The following is a 16,134-nucleotide window of genomic DNA, read 5'->3' on the forward strand; positions in this document are numbered from 1 at the left end:
TCACTTGATTCACAACTTCCTTCATAAACACGGCCTCGCTACCGACCACCGACCAGAGCACCGCCACTGCATCTCGGCTTTATTTTATTCGTTATTCGACCATGCACATTATATTCTTTGAATTATGTAAATATTACGTCAGAATAACCTTATTTTTTTTGTAATACCAACTTATATATTTTTAATCTTTGACAAGTTGACTGTTATCTCACCTTAAGGTAAGTAACGATACTCAAATATAAGCTAAACTGGCTCGGGCTAGGAATCGAACTCAGAACCTGACTGGTGAAAACCACAGCATTACTAACTGCCCCAGAAATGTCGTCAGACGTACTAGTAGAAGACGAAACAACTCCCTCGTCGAGTCGCTGATGCATTGGTGCAGTGGTTAGCTGAGTTGATACTGATTATGAGGTCATGGGTTATCTCGCATTGACATTAATTAACTAACTTACCTAATTATTACAGAGAGATGATATTTGCAATATCTCTCGAAACCCGTCAAATCGTATTGAAGCAAAGTGGTGGGCCTAACATTTTAATCCCTGCCCAGCCCTGTAGATGGCTATTGAAACAATCTGACACAACTGAGAAAACAAAACAATCACTTATGATACACACAAACAGACAAGAATATTAAAACCAGCTGTTATTAGACACTTTTATATTATATACTTACCTACATAATGTAACATAATAGGTACATACCTAGGTACTTGTGCCACTTGTTCAAAAATGTTCAGTTTCAGATAATACGTATAGTCCTTTTCACGAAAGAAGTCCCCCAGATGCGGTGTTAATGTCTTAATGGTGATCATTGTCTTTTATTAATGTCGGTCTTATTGTCATTTGTGTAAGGCGCTGTCAACTTTGACTTCTTTCATGAAATGGACTCTACCTACCTACTTAATAGTTACAGAAGTTTACTACAGATTTGGCTTCCTCACAATTTTATTATACCTACCTACATAGTTTTATAAATCGTTTCCTGCGATCGCTCACGGCTGATAAACACACTCGTGAATCCGAAAGTCGTCGCTTACGTCATTTCCTCCGCGTGAAATATGCCGGTCGCACAAATCTCCGAGGAGTCCACATTTTTCACGGGAAGTCGTAAATCGAGGAGATAGGCAGAAGGTCGGGCGTCCGTCAGGGAGGGAACCGGTCCGTCCCAGAGGACCTTCGGACTCCTTGCTGTTGATGAAGGGAGGATCCGAGAATAATGTCTTGTCTCTGCGTAACAATTGTGTTCTCTATTTGTTCCTTTTCTTGACTGCAATCTCAATAGAAATGGTAAAAGCTCCTGAAAGGACGTCATTGCAATGCCAAGATTTACCATGCAAATGAGTCTCAGATTAATTATTTATACAACAAAATAATTCATTTATCTGACCAATGATATTTTTATTGCTTTTACATTATTATTACAGTTCGTTTCATGTAGGATGGTGCGGGTGACAGTTAGTTTCACAGCCGCGATTAGTAGGTACCTACGTATTATGAACGTCATCGTACCAATGCTGTCTGAAAAACACTTTATAAATGTCCACCATAAAATAATAATAACAATTACCTACATATTTTAAGGTTTTTTTCGTTCAAACCCGCTACGCCGAAATGGACTTCCAAATGGACTTCACGCAGTCGATATGGCCTTACAGTCTGGACGTTTTGACGACCTCCGTGGCACAGTGGTAAGTGCGTTGAATTTACTAGACGGAGGTCCTGGGTTCGATCCCCGGCTGGGCCGATTGAGGTTTTCTTAATTGGTCCAGGTCTGGCTGGTGGGAGGCTTCGGCTGTGGCTAGTTACCACCCTACCGATAAAGACGTACCGCCAAGCGATTTAGCGTTTCGGTACGATGTCGTGTAGAAACCGAAAGAGGTGTGGATTTTCATCCTCCTCCTAACAAGTTAACCCGCTTCCATTTTAGATTGCATCATCACTTACCATGAGGTGAGATTGTAGTCAAGGGCTAACTTGTAAAACATAAAAAAAATTAATGATGATAATAGCATACATTTTTGACATTAAGGGGTAGATTTTGGAATGGATTCAACTCATTTAGAGTATTAAATGCATCGACAATGTGAATACTCTAAATTGTGAGCTCAGACATACATATTTTGTGGTATTGCTTTGTTTAGAGGAATGAACTTGTAAATTGGTCGAATTAAACCCCAAGAAAACCCAGTTCTTTTTAACCCCGAGCAATAATTTACAAGCGCTGCACTGTTGTCTGCTCGTCTGTCTCAATAAAAGGCACAAAGGAGTGTAACTCTGCCCGTGATAAATCCCCGCACACTACTAATTCTGCAGCCGGATTACTGGATACATATTTTATGCGGAAACTTCGCTTTGGAAATACTAACGAGTGTGTTAACTGTTTTCTTGTTGGCGTAATGCTTTGCTGAATGTCAGAGCGAAGCGTTGAATAAATGGTTTTAGAGCTTTTTATGACAGAGCTGGAATATATCGGAAATACTATCAGTATATTTTTTTTTTGTTAGAAATAACTCTCCCGAACGTTTGCTAGTAGCAGGAAATGTAAATATCCAAAGGAATATCTTCATTCTATAGATGGAATTGATGAAAACATCAACCATTAGGTACAATAATAGTGGATTGTTCTCCATGCAATCAACCGCCAAAAGTGAGTCCACACATTGGCAACCACAACCACTCTGCTTAAAGTGCAATGATTAGAAAGAAGGTCCTCATTTCTGCCGTATACCAATATTGTTGTTTCAGTCTGATTGTTAGTGACTTTACAGGTACATGATGTTTCTATGCTATTTACATACGAAGGAAAGAAAAAGGTGAACTTCAGATCTTTGAAGAGAAGCTTTTGGTGTTTAAGGCTCAACGTTTATTGAATTTATTAAATCAATCAATCGCTTTGCAATGGTCACACCTAGGTTACTTAATCTTCTTCTCGGATCATCTTGATCTATTGGCGTAAAGCTGGAGGTTCAACACGCAATGCTGTGATGAGACGCCCGAACCTTTACACCACCGCAGTTTGTGTTTGTTGCTCTGTTTACATTTCTATAAAAAGCAGCCCATAAAACGAGTAAAGCTTGGGTGTAAGGACTGCATTAGCGCGTCGGTAAATCGCGCTCTTTAATCGCCTGCAATCGTATATTTCTTGATTAAGAGCTCGTAAAAATGTCGTCCCGCTCTGATATATGGCCGGCGAGCGGGAGAGGAGATTAGCCCGCGGGTTGTTCCAGTGATCTATGTAATGTGTTGATGGATTTGATTCATGTGGCGGGCTCTCGGTTTTCGAATTAGTGTTCACTTTTGAACAAACTATCAATACTACTGTTCATTCCTCTTGTCTTCTGTCATAGCGCCAACTATTTCTTTGGTAGTAGTCAAAAAGTAACTGAGAACCGTTTCAACTTGATGGTTTTCTACTGAAGATTTTAATAATGGGCATGCTGCCTGGTTACCAAAAATAGAAATATCAGTACTTTCTTGTACGATATCTTGTGCGGCAGAGACGGAAATATCGTTCTTTCTTTCGTCCATCGCAGCTAAATAAAGAGCGATATTTAGGCGATATTGGTCGATAACACAGAACATCAAGCCCTTAAGATGGCGCTTATCGACAATAAGACATTTTGTAAAGAGTCCGTGCTTTCAATGTAGTGGTAAGGTACGAAACGACCCCTTTAGAGTATACACATTCCACATTAATAAATGGGTGTGGTCTGTCATCTTAATGACTTACCGGAATAGATTGTAATCACAACATAATTATGAGCATCCTTCATATACATACAGAGCATAAGTGATCTCAATCTCTGCACAAGATATCGCCCCCTGAACTTGTTTGTTCGTCCGACATCAATATACAAGTGGGTGCGAAGTGTGGAGCGCTGCAGCGTCGGCAGATAGCGCGGCATAAAGTATATCTCGACGGTATCAGCCGAAATGTGCCGTTTCGACGCGGTAAGTGCTACAATTTATACAGACTTTAACGCTCGGCCCAAGCCACGAGCTTTGAGCACATGGTATTCATTCATTTTTGTTCTATAGCAAACTGAAAACAGTACAAGAGGTAAAATATTATTCAAAATCCGCAATCCCCATCATTGTCAGCCGATGACACACTGCTGGACGTTGGCCTCTTATAAGGACTTCCAAACACCACGGTCTGGAGCCACTAGCTTTCTCTACCCCCTTGATATCGGTGGTCTACCTAGTGGAGGGTAGACCAACACGGCGCTTTCCAATAGGGTATCGCAATAACGGCCAGCGTTAGAGCTTGTGCTCTTGTCATCAATCAATGGTCATTGCAACCAAGTTTTATTACGGAGTATAAATCTACATTTACAATAATATCTGCTGATAGATATCTTCCGCCTATTAGCATTAGGTATACCTTTTAGTAAAACAATATTTTCGGTCATAGTGAATAATTTATACAAAGGCATCCAGTAGATCATCTTCTTGCTGGTTCAATCAACTTATTAGTTTATAGCACTGTCACACGCAGATATGGGAACCGATGTAGGTACTAAATCGCTAACGCTTGTGCATTAGGGCACATTATTAGTCACAATATTTCACGGAGGGCAGACATTTTTATAGGTATTTAGCGAAAGCGTCGCCTCCACGGGCCAATTTGAAACTTGTTTGCGTGGCCAATTTACGAGCTAAGTTAATTTGAAACGACCGGCGCTCGGCGCGCGCCCCTCGCTTTGTATTGCTATTATATTGCCTTTTTAACTATAATTATTATCATTATCCTTGCAAAGAATCATAATTACTATCTTCTTCGTTTCTGACGTACGGAGCTAATTCTGATTGTGAGTTTGCCGTTGGCTCTTTGATCTTATTTAAACTGCCTCACTTTGTTGTGCGAGAGTTGTCAGATTAGTCCCGAAAGCTAGTCTTCTGTGAGGCTTTGACGTTGGCTTAGATGACCAGGGTTTGTGGGCTGAGTGTAACAATTCTGACGACTTGCCCCTGGATAGAATTCACAACGGATATCGTTCAAAATCGGGAACTTTGTCGTCGATTGTGTTGCTGGGTCTACTTATAGTTTTATTTGGAGCTGAGTACGAGGTTGATAGGTACAGATCAGATCAGATCCAGTAGATCAATCAATCTATGCATTACTCCTTAGGGAGTACGGCATAAGAAAGTAACATGGCATTGGCAGCTACATAATATTATTTTTAAAATACCACACGACAAACTCGATTTTCCTTCAAGTCGCAAGCGATGCGACTTTACCTTGGTATCTGTTGGTTACTTACTTACGGTGTAGAGTTGCAGACGACGCCGGGGGATGTCTTATAATGCGATATTGCCGAAAATATATAAAATACGACAGCTGCGGCGTATTCGACGCGCGTACGGGGAATAAACCTACGCGATGTCAATTGGATGTCTGCTTCATGAATACGGAATCCATATTTTTGTATTTTTCAATTTGAAAGTCTACTTACTACTGTTAACTGTTGTTACCTTTGGAATTAAATTTATTTCAAATCTTTGTTTTAACACATAGGTACCTACTCGTATATGACGTAAACGAGTAACGAAAATTTGTTTGTTTGTTTATATTTATTTTCGACTATAAGGTTGAAACAATCTTGATTAGCATAGAGAAATACAAGTAGGTAATAAGTATATTGTGAATTTAGAATTTGTGATTATAGATTTGAGATTTGTCATTACAGGGTCGGACTTCCTCCTAATAGAAGACCTGCTCGTACAAACCGTACAAAGTAAGTAACCGTAAGGCTATAACTATTGAAATTCATAAATAGGAATTGATTTTTTTAAACAAATAGTTTAGAGTCCCGCCCCCCACACGTCCCTGGAGCGTATCGAATTTTTATGAAACCTCTCATGGAGCCATAAATTCCATTAGAGTGTCGATTACCTCTGCGGCGGGTTTAATATTCGGGACATCAAAGTGATTATACCTACCCGATACCTAGAGCTGAGGCGATAATGGAACAACAACACACTTTCAGCTTTTTAATATCCTGCGGGGATATTAGGTACAATGTCTGAATTTCTTAAAGGTAAAATTTAAACACAACACAAATATCTATTCTAGTGTATGTATATTATAGCACAAAGTTTTAAAATAAACAAATAGATAATATGTACCTCTAATTCTATACTCTACCTATCAAACGCTCCACGGTTTCACTCGAAAAGTCACCGTTCCTGTGGGAATATGGGGAGAAAATAAAGCCTATCAGACTTACAAATAACGTGGGTTTCTAATTGGTAAAGGACTTTTCAAAGTCAATTCAGTAGATCCAGAGATTACTCCATACAATCTCAAAAAGTCTCAAACTTGCCTTTATAATGTTTGAGGAAACTTTAAAGAACAGACTGGATTACATACAAAGATTTACCATCTAATGAACAAACTTCAACTTTCGCTTTATATTATATAGATCTAGTTTCAGGAACTTCAAAAACATTTAAAAACGGAAATTTAGTAAACAACAATAAAGTAATATACTTAAATGAAGCCAGTAGCGCCAAAATTCACCAAATAACTTTATACGCAGACTGTCAGAAATCTTTAAGCACATACTCGTATACCAAAGGGCACACAGACGTACCACAGATTACCGTAGAGAGTTTAAAATCCCTCAGTCGAGACTTCTCAACAAAGGGTTCTCAAATGAGACTACAAGCAAATACTTTGGTCAATAACATCGACAATAATATTAACCGTGAGCCAGAAACCTAAAATAAAGAACTTAACTAGATAAGTCACCGTCTTCAACGAAGTACGTTGTAAAATAACCATAACAAGCGACAACAGCGCTAGAAATATCACAACGATACAATTTTACGACAGACAGACAAAGCGCTTTGTGACGCTTCAGCGGTGATAAAGAGATACGCAAACGACACGGTGACATTCGTGGAGGGCGCGGAAGGCTTTACTACTTCCGGCAAGATGGCGGACTTCGTCGGGCGGCGCAGGAAACTCCACGTCCACAGATAAAACACCTTCCAGACAGCGTTCGGAGGGCGACACAAGTTTGCCTGAACTAGGCAATACATTATTCAGAAGCAGAATTAATTTTGTCGCTCCAAACATTACATTTGAATTAAATACTACGTATTTCTTGGTGTAACTATTCAAGATCAAGCAGAATCAATTTACTCGATCGAAACATTACTTTCATAGTCATAGCTATACAAATCAACCTTTTTGCTGTAATATGTACCTACACCTTATTGTATAAACAAATAAGTGGTCCAAAACAGCAAGCAATTTTTCAAAGCCATCTTGATTAAATATACGTTAAGTGAGTAAATAAAATGTCTTGATATACAAAATGTCCAGTGATTATTATTTTACGAAATGGAAGAACATCTTAGCAAGTTTAGAAAGTTTAACTCAACTTGATCTTGAATATCAGGTACCTAATTGATTGTAATTGAAATCTATTATAAAAAACTTTATAGTATACCCACATAATGAAATACATAATGGATAAAAGTTGCTGCATCAGATCGAGATTAAATAGAGCAATGTTTATTGTTTTGTGGGAACAATTTTATAATCTGTAAGTTGTAATATTTTTCATGAATATTTGTGCTATACATGAAAAATGTAGTAATTTTTCTACCTATACCTTCAAGTTTCACACTATCACATTATGCGTGCTAACTTCCTTCAGGTTTAATTTTGCCTTAAAATGTAGGCTTCTCCTATAGGTCAATTTATTTTTTTTAATATCTAAATTAACGAAAATTAACTGTAACTGTAACACACTGACAGAGATTGTTTTAATTTTTGTTATACATGATAATATAAGTGTGTAACCATGTATGTCGCATTGAAGCAGCGTGGGTTATACCAAGGCTGAAAGCTGCAAGGAAGGACCTGGCGCTGTGTGCCTTTAAAATAGGCTGACAATGAGTCATAATGTATGTCTAATGTATATTTCAGGAAACCAAAACCCATGACCAGCACCGGTGTCAAGCCTCTCACCGTTTATCCGGTATACTTGGGCGGTACATAGCGTGTTACAATGACGCATCAGACTGCCTGACACATAACCTGCAAGTACAGAAGACAGCATACATGGACGATGTAGTGAAGTCAATAGTTGGCAGGTAAGCTTAGAGCATATGATAGATGGGTCAACTGATGCTAAATTCTTGTTGGTACTAGAAACACGTCGTACTCATCAACCAAAATATATATTTATGTGCAGCATATATGTATAAATTTACTTCTGTAATATTTTAATAACTAATTACCTATAGAATTTTGGAATTGAAGAATCAGTTACGAAAGCTAGAAGGTGCTTACTATCAATTTTTAAATAGTGGGTTAATTGAACATAAGCTAACTCCAATTGATGCAGAATTTTCTGATATACCTACAAAATATGAGAGATCTGAAACTATAAATGAAGCAGTAATCAAAGCTTTTGAGAAAGCTATGAAATTAAAAATTAATAATGAAGGTAAGACAAAAGACATTTTTATAGTGACTTAATATTATATTATTTATCTAGTGATAATGTTATAATTCATTGAATTCCATTATAATAAAGGAGATCCAATAAAAGAGCTTGACGTGTTAGAAAACTTAGAAGAAGAAAAGTGGTGGGAGGATACGGTAAAAATGGTAAACAAAAAACCTGAAAGACTAGACATGGCTAAAATCTATGAAGTAAAACAGAAAATATCAGAAGAAACTTTAAAGAGCAAACAAAAAATAGCAATGATTCAAGCACACGAAAAAACTAGGTTTGACCTAATTGTATCATAATGCACTTGTAAAGTTTGATAGATTAGAAGATTTTGATAAAATAACTTTAATTAAATATAATTTATTCATAGACAAGTAACACAAATGGTTATTAGTCAAATACAAACAAGAGAAAGGTGGAAAAAGGAACTTCAAGGTACTCTTAATCCACCAGCAAGAACTGAGATGAGGGAAAGAGGAGCAAAGCTTATTCAAAAAGTTATTAGGTAAAACAATATAACTGAATGCTTTATATTAAGAAGAGTAATATAGAGAATTTCACTAATATACGATACGATAAAATATGACTAACCTTTTACAGATTTTACTTTGAACTTAAAAGAAAAAAGTTTAAGGATTGCAAAAGAGATGAGTTATTGCAATTGAGGTTATGCAATAGACCATCTCGTTATGAAACTTTAAAAGGCACAGAGGTAATTACGATTAAGGAAACTGTACACACATGTTTTAATGAAAAAAATATGATTAGTATAAATGTTTTTGCAGGTAACTACTACGAAATGTAAGTACAAAATGTATGGCTCACAAAGAAAACTGTATTGTGAAGAATTTAAGAAAAATTATATAAAGAAATATCATGAGGATATAGCTGAGAACGCAAGAGATCACATTCGGAACTGGTTTCAGATATGGTAATAACTATGCTTCGTAGTGATGCCGAATGAAGTTTTATAATTATATATTTTTACAGTTAATATTTACCTAATTACTTGAATATATAATAATATATAAAACTGTATTAAAAAGCTATAGCTAATTATTATTTATTCTCAAAAGGTACAATGAAGTTAAGTTTTTCTACGATATACCTAAAGAAAATACAGGTGGATCGACTTCAATTATAAAGGAAGAAGTTCCATCACCTGCAGAATGGAAAGAAAAATATGAGGCCTATTTAAAGAATAAGAAAGAAAATAAAAATAAAACGGCTGAGCAGGTAAGAGTTGATTAGATACAAAACTGTAAGCCTACTTAGATAAGCGCATAACAATAAACATATTATAGGTAATCATATTTCACTTTTAGCTAAAATTTGAAAAACGAGTGGTCGAAGAAGAGAAAAATATTTTGAGAAGAGAAGAATTGAAAAAGAGAAAGATGGAAGCTGAACTGATTAAGAAAATGATGAAAAACCCTGCACATCATCCAGGTTACCAATATCCACCTTCAAAAAAAACTGAACCGTTAATACAGGTAGGCTTTAAAAATAGTTCTAACTTAACTTAGTACGACATCTACTAAATACTAGTATATTGTTCACAGGCAATCAAAAAATACAATCAAGAATGGAACGCAGTGGATAATGAGGGACATTTTCATGCAAAAGAAAATTTTATAAAAAGTATTGATGACGAACATATTTGTATGGAAGTTAAATTAGAGATCAATAAATTTGTCGACGTTGATATGAGGTGACTCAATTAAAGGTTTTTTACTACTAGGAAAACAACAAGTTCTATGATAAAGCAGCGTCATTTTACAAATTTTTGAGTACTGACAATATATTTCAGAGAAGAATTAAAGCGTCTAAAGCATGCTTTGAAAGAAGATTATAAAAGAATTGAAAAAGAAATGCCCGAGCCTATGACAGAAAAGAAAAAACGCAAAAAAAGGAAACGAATAAGAAAAATTAAAATCAATGATGATTTAGATGACAAACTAACAGTAACATTATTATAATATATAGTAACGTTATTTCGTATACATCCATATTTTATAAAATGAATCCATATTTCCCTTGGTCATCAGTTATTACGAAGAAAACTGAAGAATTACACAGAATAGGAAAACTCAATGTATTTTATGTTATTCAATCTCGGCTTAGCGGCTAAATGGCTCTGGATTAAATTTTGCATAGAGATAGGTTACTGATAGGGTACTTTTAAAGGGTATTCCCACGGAAACGGTATCCACGAGGCATGTCTAGTATTATGTAAAAAAGAGATAAGTTATTGATATTTACACTAATATTATAAAGCTGAAGAGTTTGTTTATTTGGTTGAACGCGCTAATCACAGGAACCACTGGTCCGATTTGAAAAATTCATTCAGTGTTAGATAGCCGATTTATTGAGAAAGTTCCTGCGAAATTATCCTCGTATTCCTGCGAAAACGAAAACCACGCGGATTAAACCGCGCAGCGTCTACAAATATTTAATACGAGTATAGTACCAATTATATCTTACTCCAAAATTTTAAGAATAGGTATATTACATGTCTTAACCACTGAAAAAAGGAAGTGACTATTTTAACGTATTTAAATGTAATAAATCTATACTAATATTATAAAGAGGTAAAGTTTGTAAGTTTGTAAGTTTGTCACATTTTTTAAATGGGGTAATCTTCGGAACTACTGGTCCGATTTCAAAAAGTAGAAGAGTTTCACCAGTAGAATGCTACATTATCGGGAAGTGCTATAGGCTATATTTTATATTGGTATCATATATATTAGCCGAGTTATCACAGTTTTTGTCATACAGGTCGGACTGAAAATCCTCTTAAACAGACTTATTCGCATGCGCTGCCTTAACTATTGTGTAAAATTGAAATTAATGTATGGAGACTTTATGTATCTTTAAAAGTTCTACAAAAAAGTCCGCGACACCATATATCTATCTTCTATATATTAGCAGATATAGTACCTTTTATGTTTTAAAAATTATTAATTTTATATACTTAGGTTTACGTCATTATTTATACAACTAACCTTTAATCCTTATTAAAATAAATTATTTAATAATCACAAGGATATTATGGAGATAAGATTTGCCCTTTACAGTATGTTAATTACTTAAATAGTTGCGGAGATAATACAAAATTTCTAAAAGACGCAGAAATTCCGCTATATGACGCACAGCGCTTTCATTTACGTAGTTCCCGTTCCCGTGTGAATATGGGAATCAAACATAGCCTATGACACTCGCAAATAACGTAGCTTTCTATTGGTAAAACAATTTTCCAAATCGGTCCAGTAGATCCAGAGATTACCTCCTACAACCACACGAACTTTACCTCTTTATATTATTAGCATAGAAGTCTCTATTTCTCTTGGTCATACCACCACTCTCGAAGGACTGGACCGATTTTGCTAAGGGTAGGAGTAAGATAGAGAAGTTACAGGGTAGGGTAGGGTACGGGTAGGGAAGCGTAGGGGTAGTGTAGGGGTAGGGTAGGTTTAGGGCCGGGTTTAGGGTAGTGGTAGGGTAGGGGTAGAGGTAGGGTACTGGTAGGGTAGAGGTACAGGTAGGATAGGGAAGTGGTAGGGTAGGGGTAGGATAGGCGTGAGATAGGGGTACGGTTGGGATAGGGGTAGGAAAGGAATAGGGTACGGGGAGAGTAGGGGTAGGATGGGGGTAGGATGTAGGTAACGTAGGGGTAGAGTAGGGATAGGTTTGGGGTAGGGTAAGGGTTGGGTGGGGGTAGGGGTAGGGTAGATGTAGGGGTTGGGTAGGGTAGGGTTGGGGTAGTGGTAGGGTAGGGTAGGGGTAGTAGTAAAGTTGACATCGAAATTTACGCGGACGAAGTCGCGGGCGTCTGCTAGTAATAAAATAAAGTAAAATAGTATACCTCACCTTTTTTTCTAGGATTTAGCAGTTATTGACGTACTGAAAGAGTACCCCAGGAAAGATTTCACCGACTTTTCAGGTGACACTAACTTTGCTGGAGACGATATCAGATGCCTGCTTAGGTAAAAATATAGCTTCAGTTTTTGTGGTCGTTTCGGGCTAGGTGCGTTTGGAGCCTATTGTACGTTAACGTATTTATAAGATTAGCTAATAGACTAAGAGTCCGTGAACCAGACCTTCGTCTTTTTATAAAAGCTGAAAGTTTGTCAGCTTATGCTCCTACCATAAGTAAGTACGGTAGCCAATTTTAGTGTATTTTTTTCATGAGAAATTATATTCCCAGTCGCCAGTCACATAGCTTCGTGGCAACCCATAATTTAATTTGAAACTTCAAGTGTCTCTAGCGAAGAGTTGCCATGGAGTCAAGTGACTGGCAAATGAGGTTATCATTTCTCATAGTATGCCGATAAAAATATAATAAAATTACACTTCAATCCTTAAAATGTGCTATCTCCCAAACTAGTAGAAACTCCATAATTGACCACAGTAATTACTTATGGTATGAGCATGAGCATGAGCTGACAAACTTCAGCTTTTCTAAAATGACGAAGGTGTGGGGTTACGGGCTCTCCGTCTACAATGTTATATTTTTTTTGTCACGAGCCACGACAATTACTTCTTTCCTGTACAAAAAATTGATTGTTTTCTTTCAATTAAACATAATTCGCCATTTTTATACATTGCAGGCGAGCACAACATTTCGCTGCGGAGACGAGGTCAGTGTGGTGGGAGAGATGTCGGGCGATGGTTCATGGTTTCAGGCGCATTCTGCTGGTGGGGCCCAGAGGCTGCGGGAAGAGCAGTTTAGTGCATACCATGGCATATGTTAATGGTACACACACGTTTATATATCATTACATTTTCTATCAGTGTGTCGTGATAGCTTAGTAGATATGAACTCTGCCTTCGGACATAGGTCCGGGGCATGCACTTCCATTTTTTTAGTTTTGTGCATTTTAAAAACATCGTGAGGAAACCTGCATACCTGAGAATTTTCTTGAATCTCTACGAGTGTAGTCTGCTAATTAGCATCGAGGCAGCTTGGTAGACTATTAGTCATTAGATATTTAATTTCTTAAAAGGCACACAACAAAAAATAGGAAATCTACCTCTAGTGAGCTATCACAGCACAGCGGGTTATTTTGTTACAGATGCAATATTATACGAACTGGATCCTCAACAAGTGTCCGAAGAGGATCAAACCACAGAGCACTTGCAACAGTTGGTGGGCGCCGTAGCAACGTGCGCTAAGGCGACGCAGCCTTCTGTGATACACATAAAAGATATCCACAAATTCTACTACACCAAGGTTTATACTTACAATCATTAGATACAACTAGCAGCGGCTAAACTAAATATTTCCTTTTTTTATCTAAATATTTCTAAAGCCAATAAAATGACAAATCACTAATTAAAATCACCGACGACTCTTGAAGTGTCTAAAAATCTTTTAATTCTTCTAATATTCTTGGGATTATTTATATTTGATACAGTTTGTTTTGTTTAGATTCCTCCTGACGAGAAGCATGTAAATTTAGAGCTATTAAGAACATTTTTTGTACGGAAGCTATTTAAAAAGTTCCACCGTCATGACAATGTCAGTATAATCGGTAAGATTTTACTTTATTTCATAAGACTGACCGAATTTATTTCTATTTGTCTTTCAAAATTAATTTTAACTGGCATTTCTTTGCTTACACCAACTAAACACGATAAGTACACTGCCAAATCTGCAGTGGGAAATATCATAATCAAAATTATGTTTCGATATTTTTTTCACTACCCACATCCCTGCACGCGCTACCGATTAGACGGTATACTTGACCGTGTGTGGCTGGCGTCAAAGACAACATGACTTTTCCCCAATGCTCCTCATTTTCCAGGCACTTGCACAGATCCTTGGTTGGCGAGAAGTAAGCTCATGTTGAAGAAGTTCCCTGCCGTGTGTCTGCTGCCAGACACCAGTTACTCCGCTGTTCACCTCATACTGAGCAAGTGGGTTTTGAAGTAAGTCGTCATCATCAACTTCTAAGTCTTTGAGAGCCTTTCTGGCGCAGTTGGTAGAGCTGTTCTCAACAGAGGCTAGTCACCACGCTACCGACAGAGACGCAACGCCAAGAGATATAGCACTCCGGTATAATGACGCGTAGAAACCGTAAGAGAATTCGAATAAACTCTTTCACCTCTAACATCAGGTGAGTGCCGTCGTGTTCCGTGCTGCCTATATGCCTACTCCATCTGCCTATTATTGATTAATCTAGCTAATTTGTTGTAATGTTTGTAATGTTAACAAATAAAGTATAATTAATATATAAAATGTAAAAATCAACAAGGCCGCTACGGTTAAAATATTTGATTTGAGTGGAAGTGTTGATCCAACTTATCAATGGAATATGTGATTCCCAAAGGTACATTTTGGCTACAGGTCCTCATAAGTACTATATAAGTTGAATTAATGTTTTCAGCAACCGTATAGTGCCAGCAGACTTGGACATTCACAGTTTGGCACACGTCCTGCAGGGATACAGTTACGGATACCTTGTCAAAACTTTGGACGATTTCTTGACAGCTGACAGAATTGTAAGGTAATCAAGCTGCCTGCAATTTTTATGATACCCTCACAAAGGGATCCGTCAAATACACTTTTCCAAGCTAATCAAAGCGCAATGGACTTTTTGGTTTTTAGCTAAAAATATTAGTTATGAGCAGTAAGTAAGAAAAAGACATGATCCATACAGCTTATTCCTTTCTTTCCTAAATCCTTGTTTCATGTACCATATTTTCTCATCAGTTTCATCAATCAGCACCGTTTCAATCAAATCCTATATTAAACAGTGTACTAAATTAACATCTATTTCACAGAATAGCTGCTCATGGTTTGACCCCTCAAACTGTTTACGAATACATCATAGAAGATAGCAGAGAAACCAAAGTTGTAAGTTTTTTATAGTTTGAACTCAGTAAGGAGCTTTAGGATTTGGGTCATTATGTACTAGCGGAGGCTCGCGAATGGCCCTCTTTCAAAATACGTTTTTAGCGAACGTCCACAAACTGTAAACTACCTTCCTGCTAAATTTCATCTTTGTACGTCTAGTGGTCTTCGAGATTTTGTGATGAGTGACCTTCCGCATTTATACATATTATATTAGGCATAGACTTCATATTCGACTATTCACTCAATAGCCGATTAATATTACTTAATAACTGATAGAAAATTGAGGATTACTTATTATACCTAATCCTCATCCAGTCTCAATAATACCTAGCAATGATTTTGATTAAAAACAAACGAAAAAATTAAAAATGTAATTTTCAGGACTACCAAAAATACATCAAATGGTACACAGAAAAGACACGTTGGGGAAAAATTGAGAGTCAACAACTACAAGAAGATCAAGAATTTAGGGCGCTGGTCGAACAGTGGAAGCAGAAAATGCAGAAGAAAAAGAAACTGGCCGAAAATAAAATTCTCTAGTAACTAGTAGTTTGTTATTTCTCACTTTTCTTTGAACAAACTAACTGCCTAAGATGTTAGTGCGCTTTGGAATGAGGTCATTTTAACCCATGCCCTAATTCAGTTTGTACATATCATCCCATGGTGGACAATTCCCTTTGCCGTTAGTAGTAATCATCTAGAACCAAAACAGACTGAAGCCATAAGGGTCCCACGGCCTATACCCATCCGCCATTCTTTTTTTTTAAACGCTGTCGCATGGGACCTATATAAACC

At 37.0% G+C, this 16,134-nt stretch overlaps 1 protein-coding gene across 1 annotated transcript; it reads left to right on the plus strand.

The window, feature by feature from the left end:
* Positions 1–5,789: 5,789 nt before the first annotated feature.
* LOC112047702 (IQ and AAA domain-containing protein 1-like) lies at positions 5,790–16,074 on the plus strand. The gene is made up of 19 exons (XM_052884822.1): positions 5,790–7,415; positions 7,949–8,115; positions 8,269–8,494; positions 8,558–8,757; positions 8,851–8,985; positions 9,081–9,192; positions 9,266–9,411; positions 9,557–9,716; positions 9,806–9,973; positions 10,043–10,191; positions 10,291–10,444; positions 12,363–12,466; positions 13,091–13,236; positions 13,556–13,713; positions 13,912–14,014; positions 14,288–14,411; positions 14,870–14,989; positions 15,267–15,339; positions 15,721–16,074. The coding sequence occupies exons 1-19, from the start codon at positions 7,332–7,334 to the stop codon at positions 15,877–15,879; spliced, it is 2,688 nt and encodes an 895-aa protein (XP_052740782.1). The 5' UTR covers positions 5,790–7,331; the 3' UTR covers positions 15,880–16,074.
* Positions 16,075–16,134: the final 60 nt, after the last annotated feature.

Source organism: Bicyclus anynana, chromosome 12 (genome assembly GCF_947172395.1).
Source record: "Bicyclus anynana chromosome 12, ilBicAnyn1.1, whole genome shotgun sequence".
NCBI lineage: Eukaryota > Metazoa > Arthropoda > Insecta > Lepidoptera > Nymphalidae > Bicyclus > Bicyclus anynana.

What these genes read in the sequence shown, in the direction of transcription:
- LOC112047702 (XM_052884822.1), top strand. Translation starts at nt 7,332, where the DNA reads ATGTCCAGTGATTATTATTTTACGAAATGGAAGAACATCTTAGCAAGT. An exon ending in CAAGCACACGAAAAAACTAG is followed by an intron (nt 8,758 to 8,850) that starts GTTTGACCTAAT and finishes ATTTATTCATAG; the next exon opens with ACAAGTAACACAAATGGTTA. An exon ending in AAAATAAAACGGCTGAGCAG is followed by an intron (nt 9,717 to 9,805) that starts GTAAGAGTTGAT and finishes TTTCACTTTTAG; the next exon opens with CTAAAATTTGAAAAACGAGT.